Source organism: Brienomyrus brachyistius, chromosome 1 (genome assembly GCF_023856365.1).
Source record: "Brienomyrus brachyistius isolate T26 chromosome 1, BBRACH_0.4, whole genome shotgun sequence".
NCBI classification, from domain to species: domain Eukaryota; kingdom Metazoa; phylum Chordata; class Actinopteri; order Osteoglossiformes; family Mormyridae; genus Brienomyrus; species Brienomyrus brachyistius.
In genome coordinates, this window is record NC_064533.1 from 2541834 (window position 1) to 2557646 (window position 15813).

A 15813-nucleotide genomic window follows, 5' to 3' on the forward strand; every position below is an offset into this window, starting at 1 on the left:
TGCCCCTACTGCGCCCCTGTGTAGGGCCCCTGTAAAGTGCTGGACCCCCCAAATCTGCTGGGGTATCCGTGCCCCTACTGCACCCCTGGCTAGGGCCCCTGTAAATTGCTGGGGCCCCTGAATCTGCCGGGGTATCCATGCCCCTACTGCGCCCCTGGGTAGGGCCCCTGTAAAGTGCTGGGCCCCCTGAATCTGCCGGGGTATCCATGCCCCTACTGCACCCCTGGCAAGGGCCCCTGTAAATTGCTGGGGCCCCTGAATCTGCCGGGGTATCCGTGCCCCTACTGCGCCCCTGGCTAGGACCCCTGTAAATTGCTGGGGCCCATGAATCTGCCGGGGTATCCGTGCCCCTACTGCACCCCTGGGTGGGGCCCCTGTAAAGTGCCGATGCCCCTGAATCTGCCGGGGTATCTGTGCCCCTACTGCACCCCTGGGTAGGGCCCCTGTAAATTGCTGGGGCCCCTGAATCTGCCGGGGTATCTGTGCCCCTACTGCACCCCTGGGTGGGGCCCCTGTAAAGTGCCGATGCCCCTGAGCACACCGTGTATGCAAAATACACAAGTTTTCTGTTGGAAGTTTGTCAAAATCTCTTCTTAGTCAATACTGTGGTCTTTGCTTTCATCACAGAAAATCCCACTCTGGACAAGTGCAGGTTAAATCACCTTGAATAAAGCTTAAGGAGAAGCCTTATTCCACAAGCAATAAGATTTCTCAACAACTGTTCATAATGGACAATCTGCTGCTGCCCTCATCCACATAAACTCTCTGTCTCTCTCCTTGTACATCTCCCCATGCCTCTTTGCCTCTCTTGCATTTTTGCTTGCTGCCATGGACATCTGCACCACTCAGACTGAGCCCTGTGGACATCTGCACCACTCAGACTGAACACAGTCAACATCTGCACCACTCACACTGAACCCTGTGGACATCTGCACCACTCACACTGAACACAGTCGACATCTGCACCACTCAGACTGAGCCCTGTGGACATGTGCACCAATCAGACTGAACCCTGTGGACATCTGCACACTCACACTGAACACAGTCGGCATCTGCACCACTCACACTGAACACAGTCGACATCTGCATCACTCACACTGAGCGCTGTGGACATCTGCACCACTGACATTGAGCCCTGTGGACATCTGCACCACTCACACTGAGCCGTGTGGACATCTGCACCACTCACACTGAACACAGTCGACATGTGCACCAATCAGACTGAACCCTGTGGACATCTGCACCACTCACACTGAACACAGTCGACATCTGCACCACTCACACTGAACACAGTCGACATCTGCATCACTCACACTGAGCGCTGTGGACATCTGCACCACTGACACTGAGCCCTGTGGACATCTGCACCACTCACACTGAGCCGTGTGGACATCTGCACCACTCACACTGAGCCCTGTGGACATCTGCACCACTCACACTGAACACAGTCGACATCTGCACCACTCACACTGAACACAGTCGACATCTGCACCACTCACACTGAACACAGTCGACATCTACACCACTCACACTGAGCCCTGTGGACATCTGCACCACTCACACTGAGCCCTGTGGACATCTGCACCACTCACACTGAACACAGTCGACATCTGCACCACTCACACTGAGCCCTGTGGACATGTGCACAAATCAGACTGAACCCTGTGGACATCTGCACCACTCACACTGAACACAGTCGACATCTGCACCACTCACACTGAACACAGTCGACATCTGCATCACTCACACTCAACACAGTCGACATCTGCACCACTCACACTGAGCCCTGTGGACATGTGCACCAATCAGACTGAACCCTGTGGACATCTGCACCACTCACACTGAACACAGTCGACATCTGCACCACTCACACTGAACACAGTCGACATCTGCACCACTCACACTGAGCCCTGTGGACATGTGCACCAATCAGACTGAACCCTGTGGACATCTGCACCACTCACACTGAACACAGTCGACATCTGCACCACTCACACTGAACACAATCGACATCTGCACCACTCACACTGAACACAGTCGACATCTGCATCACTCACAATGAGCCCTGTGGACATCTGCACCACTCAGACTGAACACAGTCGACATCTGCATCACTCACACTGAGCCCTGTGGACATCTGCATCACTCAGACTGAACACAGTCGACATCTGCATCACTCACAATGAGCCATGTGGACATCTGCACCACTCAGACTGAACACAGTCGACATCTGCATCACTCACACTGAGCCCTGTGGACATCTGCATCACTCAGACTGAACACAGTCGACATCTGCATCACTCACACTGAGCCCTGTGGACATCTGCATCACTCAGACTGAACACAGTCGACATCTGCACCACTCACACTGAGCCCTGTGCACATCAGCACCACTCACACTGAGCCCTGTGGTCATCTGCACCACTCACACTGAGCCCTGTGGACAACTGCACCACTCACACTGAGCCCTGTGGACATCTGCACCACTCACACTGAACACAGTCGACATCTGCACCACTCACACTGAGCTCTGTGGACATGTGCACCAATCAGACTGAACCCTGTGGACATCTGCACCACTCACACTGAACACAGTCGACATCTGCACCACTCACACTGAACCCTGTGGACATCTGCACCACTCAGACTGAACACAGTCGACATCTGCACCACTCACACTGAGCCCTGTGGACAACTGCACCACTCACACTGAGCCCTGTGGACATCTGCACCACTCACACTGAACACAGTCGACATCTGCACCACTCACACTGAGCTCTGTGGACATGTGCACCAATCAGACTGAACCCTGTGGACATCTGCACCACTCACACTGAACACAGTCGACATCTGCACCACTCACACTGAACACAGTCGACATCTGCACCACTCAGACTGAGACCTGTGGACATCTGCACCACTCAGACTGAGCCCTGTGGACATCTGCACCACTGACACTGAACACAGTCGACATCTGCACCACTCACACTGAACACAGTCGACATCTGCATCACTCACAATGAGCTCTGTGGACATCTGCACCACTCACACTGAGCCCTGTGGACATCTACACCACTCACAATGAGCCCTGTGGACATCTGCACCACTGACACTGAGCCCTGTGGACATCTGCACCACTCACACTGAGCCCTGTGGACATCTGCACCACTGACACTGAGCCCTGTGGACATCTGCACCACTCACACTGAGCCCTGTGGACATCTGCACCACTCACACTGAGCCCTGTCACAGTCACGACACTTTGTACCAGTGAGGTCAGTGTCAGTTGCCACCCACTGCTGTGAGTGTGGAGAACTGGCAGTGTCCCTCCACCAGCTACTGAAAGATGACTGAAAGGTATCCCAGGTAGAGCGTGAACCCCAGGAAAAGCACATTCTGCTACTATTTAATGGAACCAGCATGCAACAAGGAACTGGATAACTATTGTAAAAGTAAATTAAGAGCAAGATCTTTTAGCAGAGGGGTGGCATGGTGGTGCAGTGGTTAGCACTGTTGCCTCACACCTCTGGGGTTCAAGTCTCTGCCTGGGTTACATGTGTGTGGAGCTTGCATGTTCTCCCCATGTCGTCGTGGGGTTTCCTCCAGGTACTCCGGTTTCCCCCCACAATCCAAAAACATGCTGAGGCTAATTGGACTTGCTAAATTGCCCGTAGGTGTGCATGTGTGAGTGAATAGTGTGTGAGTGTGCCCTGCGATGGGCTGGCCCCCCATCCTGGGTTGTTCCCTGCCTCGTGCCCATTGCTTCCGGGATATGCTCCGGACCCCCCGCGACCCAGCAGGATAAGCGGTTTGGAAAATGGATGGATGGATCTTTTAGCAGAATATACTAATGCTAATGGTGTGAATGGGCCAGGAAGCTAATGAGGCTTACAATGGACAGGAGGTTTCTGGTTCGAGTGCCAGGATTGGTCTCACTGTAACACTGCTTAGCCTAAAATACCCAGTTACAGAAACAGGCTTCCGTTTATGGAGGGGGACACTCCTAAGGGACAGTGGGTCACAAGGCTGGAGCTTTTCTATGTAAAGGGAACAGTAAATGATGAGAACAGTTCATTTTAGTCTTCATGTCACCCCCGTACTTCATTGGTACGTCCCGGGGGGGTCGGACTGTTGGTATGGCCTCCCCTATATGTGTGTTGGCCTGGCAGTGAGGACTGAACTATGGAGGCACATAAAAAAAGGTAGAGTAAAATATAAAGATAAGAAACACAAATATAAATAATAGCATGATAGCAGAGTGAATTTGACATGAAGCTAAGTTCCCCAGGGGGTCACATATCACTAGGGCTGATATCTGCTGTGCTGTTGCCGTATGAAGCAATTGTCGTGCTTTATCAGAAGTGCTGATGACCTTGGATGTTAACCACACTGTTAGAAGTGGCATGTCAACAAAAGTGACTCTGCGACCTTTGTCTCTCAGCTGCCATTCTGGGCTGTGGTGGGGTAGGTGTTCCTGTGTTTTATATAATCTGAAAACTGACTATAATTCACTTGTCACTCTGTTAATCTATATCCAGCCCTATAAGGAGGTCCTCCAACTTACAGGGAATATCTTGGGGGTTGGTGGCAGGATTGGCACTCCTGCCACTGGAAAAATCTCACACTGGTTCATTAAGACCTGTGTGGTGCTGAGGAGTCACCTGCCGCATAGCTGTGCTTGGGTTCTCATCCCTGAGGTGGTTTGTGATGTGGTGGGTCAGCCGCATGCTGTAATCAGTGCATGATCCTTACCGTACCTCTCTAATGGGTATTATCTTCAAAATAAATGAACTGACCTGTCGGTTGACAGGAGTGACACAAAGGTGCATTTTGTATAATGTGCTTTTGTTTAACGGATGATGTTAATGTTCCTCTGTATTATGGATCATGTGAATGTGCTTCTGTGTAATGGATAACATAAATCTACAACTGTATAATGTATTATATGAATGTGTGTCGGGGTAATGGATTACATGAATGTACTTCTGTGTAATGGATCACATGAACGTGCTTCTGTGTAACAGATCACATGAATTTGTTTGTATAATGGATTATGTGAATGTGTTTAACATGAAAGTGCTTCCGTGTAATGAATCGTGTTAATTTGCTTTTGTGTAATGAAACACGTGAGTGTGCTTCTGTACCGCATGAATATGCTGCTGTGTAGGATCACTTGAATGTTATTCTGTATAATGGAACATCGTTCTTGTGCTGCTAAAGCCACACACTCCATCTGTGGTATTTCTCACTACTTGCCTGTCACTCCTCCTGGTGTGAGGACTGTCTGAACTTCCACAGCTGTCGCACCAACCTGTGAAGCTTCACTTCACCGGCTACAGTGTAATCAGACGTTCTTGGTGCAAACACAACACAGCCACACCTATCTGGGGAAGTTTGGTCCCCCAGGAAATTATCTTGCTGACTCGACGCCACTTGGCGGTAATCAGGCTGGAACACTCTGAACACTTCCAGATCCTGAGGCCAGGACTCATCACTACCACCCACCCCCAACCTAGTTGGCTAAAAATGGCATTTAGCGAATCGAATCGGCCTGCAGTGATGCAGAAAGGAGGCAGGAGAAGGCTTTGTCCACGCTCATGCATCAATGAACACACAGACTTCCGAGTACCACAGAATTAATTTCATGTTATTCATCTGTATTCACATCACAACATCCACACTGTTCAGTTTGTGACAAATAAGTTCTAATAACCTCAATACATATTTATACCAAATATACCAAGAGGCACTTCCAGTAATTCTGGTAATAAAGGAGTTACAGTATAGTGTCTAAATTACAAAAACGGTAAAAATAAATAATGTTTATCTAAAACACTTTTTGTTATCATTTTACGTTTTTTATCTGTACAGCATATATTTTGTACAAAATAGAACATAAACCAGCAATAAACTGAATATTTCACTTAACAAATACTAGTGAATTACTTTTCTCCTTTTATGTATTGCTACATGTCTTAAGTGCAATATACTAGTGAGAAGAAAATGATTATTCAGTCTGTGAAGTGCCAACTATATAAAAATACAAGGCCCATTTACACAGCTGTCACACTTGTTTGGTTCTTCTAGTCAATAATATGCGCAATGACTATGGAACTCAGATAAAAATCAAAACAGAAGAGATATACGAGAGCTGAACAGAGATGGCTGTGACTTGCCTGGCACATCGGACCTTTATATGGAGACAGATCATATGAGAAGTTCAGAGAGGTTCATAATCTCTCGTCTGTGGCCACATTGCCTCTATTGTGTGGACCAGCTCAGCACTATGACACAAATGATGCTTGGTAGGTATTACGAAATAAAACCATGGGATTGGTCCCACTGATTAAAGGTATTGGTAGAATGTGTGTGAGGGTCAGGCATTCATAGAATATATGAATAATTAAAGATGAGTGTGAAACCATGGCAACTCCAATTCCTCTGTGTTAAGTGGCAAACCTCCACATGAGATTTCAAAAGACCATACCAGGTACGGCTTTGACCAAACAATTGTCAATGACCATGACAACGTCCATGTGAAATGGAGCCCAAATGACTAGAATCACCCTTTAACTAATGAATGAGTGTCCTTGTCAACAGCAGTCACACAAGTCCTGTTCCACAGACAGTCCAGGACCTAACACTAGGAAAGGAATGTATGAAGAATGAAGAAACAGCACCGTGCACAATTTACATGCTGCTAAGATGTGACCACTACCCTTAGCGTCCAGCTCACATGAGGTGTGGGAGTCGGCGGTGCACATTCGCGCTGGAAGAGAGGCTCTCATACAAGGAGGGGGACGCGGGACTAGCTGAAGCTGAGAGTCCACTGTGTGGATGTCAGGACGGTGCACAGGTGCTGCATAATCTCACGGGGAATCGCACAGGGGAAGCGTCTACCCCATGTCGCTGACAAGCAAAGGCTTCAGAAGACTGTCTTATGTCTACACAAAATGGGTTTTTAACTTAGATATGAGTTTGAATTTTTATCCAAATCTCCGTTCTAAACAGAATAAATCATAATAACATTTTAACACTATATTCCATAATCGAACAAAGATATAATAGTGTGAGAGATTTAATGATATCAACAAATGTAGTTATTTTTGAATATATGTTGGGAGAAACTGATGTAAAAAGGGGATGTTTTCTCATGATCAGATTCCTATTCTTAGGCACTCTGGATGACAATACAAGTTGTCATGACAACAAACACCTGGACTCATAACATAACACAGCAGTGATAAAGCCGTATTAAAGCCAGATCTCCAGTGTTTGGGTTGCAGGTTAATACCAGTTCATTAGCTTTCTTTGCTTTTAATGTATAGGGCTGGCAGGGGGCTCCAGATAGGGGGCGCCATTCCTCATTGTCAATCTGTGGAATCTAATTAACGCTGAAGAGGATCAAGCCAGCACACACCAAAGAGAAACCCCTTTGAGGTCCTTCAGGATTTCCCAAATGAGAGCATGCAGCACAGGGGAGCTGTGGGTGAAAGAAATCAAAGGGAATGAAAGCGCTGTGTATCTAAGGAACTCTGGCCCTGTAAGAGATCAGGCAGAAACGGCATGGACTTATATATGCATAATATGGCCACGAGAAATGTATCAACAATTTTTTAAAAACAGCTATAGAGAAAACAGACTGGATGTTTCAAAGCAGCCTTCATGGAGGACTGAAGGGGTAGTACGCTAGACGAATTGGAAATATATCATAACCTCCTTCATCAAAGCCATCCACCGCTAGCCAGACTGCTGGAAGGAACTGAATGGCTTCTGGACTGAGATACTACCAAAGCTGAATAGATCAAGCTATAACACATGAGGCCTCAGAACACAAATTACTTGGAGAAACACACGGACGGAGGACGAGGCCGGCTCTACACGCTGCTCTACACGCTGCGCTACGTGCTGCCCTATGCGCTGCTCTACGCACTAGACTGCACTGCACTCTTATCTGGCTGACTGATGAGTAATATTCTTCCCTAACTAATCCCCACCCTTAGAACATCAAAATGAAGCGAACGGTCATGTGGAGACAAAGTGTCCCCACAGTGCCTGGCAATACCCACCCCCCACGCACTTGCGAGTGGGGGTGGTGACCTTGCCGAGCTGCATCCTGTCACTATCAAACGCACCTACACCTGCTCTTCATGCCCTATTTAAGCCAACTTCAGTAAGATCTACTGAAATACTCTAAAGAAAAGCTACATGGAGGCTGTGGGATACAGGAGAAAGGGAAGGACACCGCCTCCCTTGATGGAGACATCCAAAGTGGCCAACTGGAAATGGACATTGGGCTTCAACTGGAAATGGACACTGGACTTCAACTGGAAATGGACATTGGGCTTCAACTGGAAATGGACACTGGACTTCAACTGGAAATGGACATTGGGCTTCAACTGGAAATGGACACTGGACTTCAACTGGAAATGGACATTGGACTTCAACTGGAAATGGACACTGGGCTTCAACTGGAAATGGACACCGGACTTCAACTGGAAATGGACTTCTGGATAACAGGTATTGAAGGAATATCTTAGCTCCTCTGGACAGCTGCTGAAAAGAGCCATATTGGGAGTGAGCTTTAGACAAGAACGGCCAGATTGAGTATAGTGAAGTTGAATCCAGACATCCAATGATATATGCAAGCCTTGTAGATGGTTATATGAAAATCTATTGTCCACAGGTGGGTAACTTTCAGGCGACATGTTAGAATTTATGTTTGACACTTGCAACCCAATGGCAACATATCCAGAGTCTAGTATATTTCAGCTACACAATCTCTGAAGACAGCACTCATCTGGAATATGTTCAAATATTAATAATGGTGCTACTAAGACATAGGCCCAGCCCTGCTACAGGTACATTCATCAACCTTCCAATCAATCACAAGACCCCAAAAATGGCTCCTATTGCGTTCAACATCTCAGCTAAAACGCTGAAACTCAGATCAGCTGCTAAAGACTACCCATGGTTATTAAGCTTAAGCATAATCAGCTGCACATTTTTGGTACCCCCCAAGTGGACTGCTGTACTCCTGGAAAAGTAAAACTTATTCATAATAGATGACGGCTTTCCATTTATGCCCAAAACCCTGAGAGTACAACACATGAAGGGAAACACAGTATTGCTTTCAAGAGAAATGGTAGGTTACAAATGTTTTGGCACATGAACAATTCATTGTTACATTTAAGAGTAAGACTTAGACACTTAGAAGGTGCCTTTCCTCCTGAATGAAATGCAGCGCGATTACAACAGTGTGAGGGACATGATGCCAGAGCTACAGAGAGCAGCTGCTTTGCTGGAAAGACCTCATCACTCATCAGTGGAGCTTCCAACGTCCTCGCCAGTCCTGCCCCGCCCCCCACGCCTCCCTGCCATGCTGTGCCTTCTTTACGCTGAAGATGATCATATGGCTTTGTGAGCTGATGAAGGAGGAATACGCTCTACTTGGAGAAGGTTACTTATAAACCACACTGTCAGTAGGTCTTGGCAAATTCCATTCATTTGAAAAAAAAAAAGGATTATAATATTAGAAGACGGAAGGGAAGGTTCCTTCTGTTTGGAGTGTCATTGTGACAGGTTATTTCTGGCTATGAGAACGTCGCTATGTATAATTACTACTTTGGCTCCATGGTGAGAAGATTCACTGAACCTACATTTCCAACGTTGGTGGTGGATCACGCCGTGTGATTCCCAGGAGAAAATGAGGGCAGAATTACCATCTAGCTTTTAAGTCATCATTGGGGGATTTCTCCTTTGAATCTGTTTCGAGGGCACTTCTCCAACACCCTGCTCAAACAGACACGCTTGGATAGAAAATGATCAACCAGTAGCCTGGTTTCATAGTGAAAAATAAAATGGGATAGTCACTGGGAATGAAGCTTGACATGTTGCGGTCTGAATTTGGAGAAGGGATGTCTAGGCTTACAGTCAACAAAGCTTTGATAAAACTTGGAATTTTTGGAAAGAAAACATCAAAAAAGCGTTTGTGAGATGGAAAATGAGAAATATCTCAGAAGAACAATCTACCTTTTATCATAAGAAGGAAAATATGGTGAAATAAATTTAACAATAAGCTGAAGCATTAAGGGCAGAAAGAAATACAGGAAATGACATGTGGAAGTGCAAGGATGAGAACGAATGAGGGAAACGGTCCAAGCAACAGTGAACTGCGTGAGTTTCCATAGATTCAGATAAAGCTTTTCAAACCAGTAGTACTTCCCCCCCTTGCCCCTCCACTCTCTCGGCGGTCGGTTGACCAATCCAGAGAGCTGTGGATAACCTCAGGAAGGCCTGACCATGGAATGGTACTGTCTTCCACCATTTCTCCTAGAAAATGCACCAGGTAGTACCACCCAGAGCTGATTCTTTTCCACTCCAAAAGGCAGTGTGATCCTGTATTGCCACAAGGAAGGTTCTTCGAATGGAGTTCTCTGAACCTGAACCTGACCTTAAAGATTCGTGTGTAGAACGTTAGAATCCCAGACACCCCCCAATAAAGACCCCACCCCCCCCACCCACTTTTCTTCAGGCACATGTTCCCCGTAGTTTCTACAGTGTTGTGTCTAGGTGATGTGCTGGCAATATAATATCAAAGTCTTTTTTCATTAAAAATAAGAAAAACACCAATGTTTGGGCTCCTGCTCTTCCTCACGCCCTTCTTCAGAAGGTGTCCTCACTCTGGGTCATCCTCCTGTGCTTCTACAGTCTCGCATGATGGCTCTGGAGTCTCCTCCCCAGTTCCTTCCACCTCCTCCTGGCCTCTGGATGGCTCCACCCTGCCCTCCTCCTTGTGGATGGCCAGGATTGGCCCCGTGGAGCTGCCATGGTGCACCGACCCCTCCACTGACGCCTGCCGCTGGGCTTCCTCCTCCGTGATCACCTTCTTCCACATCTCGTGGTTCTCCAAGAGGTGCTGAGAGATTTGACAGAAGACTTTCCGTCGCTTCTTTTCTTGTTTCTTTGGGATTCGCTTTTCTGAAGAAAAAAAAATTGAATCACTGTTTCACTTTAATGAGAAACGTCACTCATCACTGAGCTGATTCAGTCGGGCTAAAAACAAGGTGATTAGCAGTACTACCAAAAGGCCAGGAGAAAGAGCCTCTTACGGGATGCTTCTGAGCCGCTGGAGGTGTCCTCCTCAGGCAGTTCATCCTCCCAGCTTCCCTCCGGGTCTCTGTCCCCTTCCTCCTGCTCCTCTTCCCCCTCGGCCGGCTCCACCCAGTGGCCAGGCAGGAGGGCGGCCGAGTCATATGAGTGACACAGGGGTCCCACGATGTGGGTGATGAAGGACTCCTGCAGCTTGGCCAGTTGGGGCGCGGAGCGGTCCATGAAGGGGCTGATGGGAAGGCCCAGGCTGGTCTCCTCGTCCCCCTGTGCAGACAACACACCTCTCAGCACACAGTATCCAAATAAATCATCCATCCAACCATTCATTTTCCAAACCACTTATCCTATTGGGTCGCGGGGGGTCCGGAGCCTATCCCGGAATCAATGGGCACGAGGCAGGGAACAACCCAGGATGGGGGGCCAGCCCATCGCAGGGCACACTCACACACCATTCACTCACACATGCACACCTATGGGCAATTCAGCAACTCCAATTAGCCTCAGCATGTCTTTGGACTGTGGGGGGAAACCGGAGTACCCAGAGGAAACCCCACGACGACATGGGGAGAACATGCAAACTCCGCACACATGTGACCCAGGCGGAGACTCGAACCCGGGTCCCAGAGGTGTGAGGCGACAGTGCTAACCACTGCACCACCATGCCGCCCCCCAAATAAATCAGTCTAATTATATTAAAGAGTAGAACGTTATACTGCAGAAAGATTAAAAGTTACAGAAAAGGATAAGGATCGGCAATCTGAACAGAATATATGTACAACATGCACATGTGCAAACTGGTGTTTGACGGTAGGACTGAATGTGTAAGGTGACCCTTCACTGACTCGTTAAATTACCATGGAAATGAGCACCAGGGCAGCATTGTCACCGGGCCATACGAGGTATATCACGGGGAGAAGGTGGGGGGCACCTTCTGGGACCCCAGTTTAAAGGGACTGCCTTCGTTCCTTATATAAGATAAAAGGCCATCCAGCCGCCCTATGACCGCCCTTCACACACCAATCTCTTGGAACTATCCATCGGGTTTCCTAAGACCTCTCTGCCCACCTTCACCTTAACCTGCTGCCTGCACATTATGCCATTCACACCCAGGATTGCCTGGCCACACAGCAGACCTGGGCAGCACTATGGCCCATGGTAGCCTGCAGGCTCTTCTATGTCCCAATTTATAACCAAGAACACGGCTGCATGATCCCAAGAGCAGCAAAATATCTTCTGTCAATTTGGAGAACACAGCAAAGCGGGTGCATTATTATCACGGGAGGATTAGTGGTAAGAATGTGGCGTGTGTCTCCGGAAAAGAGGATCACCTGCTCGTAGAACTCATTGACAATGCCCTGGGTCCACTGTAGGTGCAGCTCCTTGCTCTTGAGTGGCCCATTGATGTCGGCCAGCTTGATGCACATCTGGCAGACCAGCAGCCGGTCGTTCTCATTGGACCAGTCAATGCCCGAGCTCACATCATCGCCCACCTGTCACAGGAGATATGGACTCATGACTTCAGCAGGATGCACGTTGAGTTGGTGCTTGTGCAGACACCAGGGACATGGCACTCATGTGCTCACAGGAAACCCCTGTGTGAAGCTGAGTCTTATCTGAATTGTTTTACGGCCAGCTATGCCCAATGACGTTTTGACATTCAACTCCAATCTTAATTAAAGCATTTCTCTGTATTCCACATTAATTTTAATTCTAGACGAACAGGATAAAAAATGTTGACGGACACATTTTGACTACGAAGGTGTTGCTCCACATTAAGTAATTTGATTCAGCTCTTCCAGAAAAATAGAAAATTCCAGGCTTGACAGTGAAATTACAGATGTGGGGTAGAAGCTCAGATGTCGGAATCACAGCCCCAGTTTGGGGGGGGGCGGGGGGTTGAACCAGGTGACTCGGCCAATGTTATTGGTTAAAAGAAGCTTTGCATTTGAATAGTATAATTATGGACAGTTGATGTCCAGTTTCCATCATACTAAACCAGAAATAACTCAATGATGTCAGTGGCCTGTGAAATAGAGGCAAAGCGCTCAGTGGTTGTCACCAACATTACCTTAGCGTTGAACTCGGCAAGGAAGTCAAAGTGCTTCTTCAGGTCGGTGGCAAGGATGGCTTCAATGACCAGGAAGCGAAAGCGCTTGAACTCCACGTGGTCCAGGTTGACCAGGAAGTTGTACTCTGGATGGGACATGAAGAGGCTCCAGGCTGAGGCGGCATGGTGGTTCTCCAGCACTGAGCGGTCATTATACAACACCGCCTGTAGGGGGAGACACAGAGGGGAATAAAAGCACTTCCAGAAACTTCCGGAGTCCTACCAACGACATTTTTTTTATTTTACACACTCATCACCCAGATGTGATTTGGATTCAGAGTGAGTATGGCAGTACTTGGGGCTTGGTAGCACACTTAGATGCAATACTTAAATATTTACAACTCCGATCTCAGAAAGGGCCTTAGCGTTGTAGCCTATGGCTATTAAACACCACCTCTGTATATGTTGCAGCTCAGCTATTGGTCACCAGTTCTCCATGTTCAGCAATACCTGACATAGCCTTCAGGGGGAGACAAAGCCTAAATAACCTTAACAACATCTACAACATAATACAAAAATCCCAAGGAGGAAGTACTTAGTAAAATCCCAGAGAGCACTAATGAAGTCTGAGGGTGCCGAGTTAAGCTCTGCTAGATGATCTAAGTATTTCCCTTCGTCATGCACGCCCGTCTGCTCCGACATGACAGCTGAATCTACTGCGGCGTTACCTGAGGAGCACCAGTGGCCACCAAGAAGGCGTTGGTCCTCCCGGGGTGGTCGTAGTCGTGCATGGCGGCTGCCACGTACAGCGCCATGAGCTCCAGGGCTGGGATGAGGCCCGACAGGCAGCCGTAGCTGTCCTCCGACGCAGTGTACGTCTTGGAAAACACAAAGCCTGCACGGCTGTGTGTGATGCCACTGTCTGAGTCTGTGGTCAACAGGGGAGAACGAACATTTGGGTTACGGCGATGCAAAGCCCCATAGACAGTAACCATCTCAGGCAGGAAAACTTTGGCATTAACTGACCGATTTCAGTTCTGTTTAACAGGCTTGTGAACTTGGACATAAAGAGCGTCCCTTCACTGTACAATCAACATAAACCAAAAATTAAGTACTGACCTGCCATGTAAAACCTACAGGACTTACAGGAATGAAGGCGAATGATTTAAGACAGAAAATGAGAGAAAACAGGCCTCATAAAACACACAACTGATTGGACATAAAAGCAGTGGTGAAGCTGGTTAAGTTTAAAACATTACATGTTTACCAGAGTCGCTGGCCGAGCCATGGTCACCGAGACTCGGCAGGCCAGGCACTGCCTGTGTGGTGAGGTACCAGACTGCATGCAGCACGTCTGTGGCATGGATTCTGTTGTGATCTGTGGAATCGCATACCCAGCTGTAAAATCTATTGCTGTCACTAGAGGGCAGCATTTTACAGCATCTCAAACTCAGCTGTAGGTAAAATGTTTTTCAGCTAATCGGCCCCAGCAACTGCATCTAGTGACGTGTCACAGCACAGTTCACCTAGAGTTTCCATATTGACTAGGGTTGAGATTAAATGCAGGAAGTAACAGCTTCTGCTTCACGTGCCAGAGAAAGTCCCTGCATTTACATCCTTGAACAGAGCTTGCTTTGGATTGAAAAATTCAGCTAGGTGACTTAGTTCAAATCTTCATTGGCACTAAACAATGATTCATTTCCAGGAAACCTAGATGAAATGTGAGCTATTGTGTTAACACCAGTGAGGAGGTCACACTCACATGGTATGTCTCTGTAACCGTTCTCCAGTGCGTGAAAGTAGTTCATGAATTCCTGCAGGGGGATCTTGAAGGTGTTGAAAAGTCCTGTGTCCTCAAAGAGCCGGAAGGAGACCTAAAACAAACCGATCGGTCAAACACTGTAGTGGTAGCACTCTCTAACTACAACCTATAACCTTAGTTCAGACCACAGATAGTGCTTTCCCATTACCACCAAGAGCCAAGCCATACCACGAAGAAAAGGTTTTCCACTGTAAATGACGTGAGCGATACCCAAGCCGTACGCGTGCTGACATGGCTCTGCTGACTAGCAGGATCAAAAGCGTGACCAAGACGAGCTGGTTGTGTCACCAACATGTGTTTGGTTGAAATGCATGGAGTTACCAGTAATCTACATCAATATGCACGGATAATCTGAAGGAAAACAATTACATATTCTATATATTATTCATTATTAGTAGTATATACATTGCGATGTATTGATGCATACAAATTTACGCAAGTGAATGCTAATTCTGCTAGTCTTAACACAGCAATGTGGGAACAGAAATTAGGACACAAAATCGTGAGGTTCACCATGTGAACAGTCTCTTTGGTCATACATCGCTATCGCTCTTCCAAACCTGACAGTGCCTTCACTGAGCTGACCCTTCTGCAGTGGAAATTGAACTGAGCTGGAAAATAAAAGCAAGTTGCTATCTCTGTGGGGTACAGTTTGGGAATGGCTCAGTTCCCAAAGGGAATAAGTTCCTGTATGCTGGTAGAAAAGCACCAAAAGTCTTCCAAGGTCTCTTTTCTGCCCTCAGGAATTATGGGTTAAGGATGCTCCCTGAGCAAATAGTGGGAAGGGGGCTTTGTTTCACCATAAAATACAGTATTATAGCCTGAATGCCTT

General features: G+C 47.5%; 1 protein-coding gene across 1 annotated transcript in view; it reads right to left on the reverse strand.

Moving 5' to 3' along the window:
• Window positions 1-10529: 10529 nt before the first annotated feature.
• LOC125709304 (cGMP-inhibited 3',5'-cyclic phosphodiesterase A-like) overlaps window positions 10530-15813 on the reverse strand; it is a 70226-nt gene continuing 64942 nt past the window's right edge. Inside the window, exons 10-16 of the mRNA XM_048977644.1 lie at window positions 14922-15033; window positions 14427-14537; window positions 13888-14087; window positions 13181-13384; window positions 12441-12602; window positions 11112-11376; window positions 10530-10980 (exon numbers count right to left, since the gene is read on the reverse strand). Coding sequence (XP_048833601.1) covers window positions 10679-10980; window positions 11112-11376; window positions 12441-12602; window positions 13181-13384; window positions 13888-14087; window positions 14427-14537; window positions 14922-15033 — 1356 coding nt within the window. The 3' untranslated portion in view covers window positions 10530-10678. The remainder of the gene's footprint in view (window positions 10981-11111; window positions 11377-12440; window positions 12603-13180; window positions 13385-13887; window positions 14088-14426; window positions 14538-14921; window positions 15034-15813) is intronic.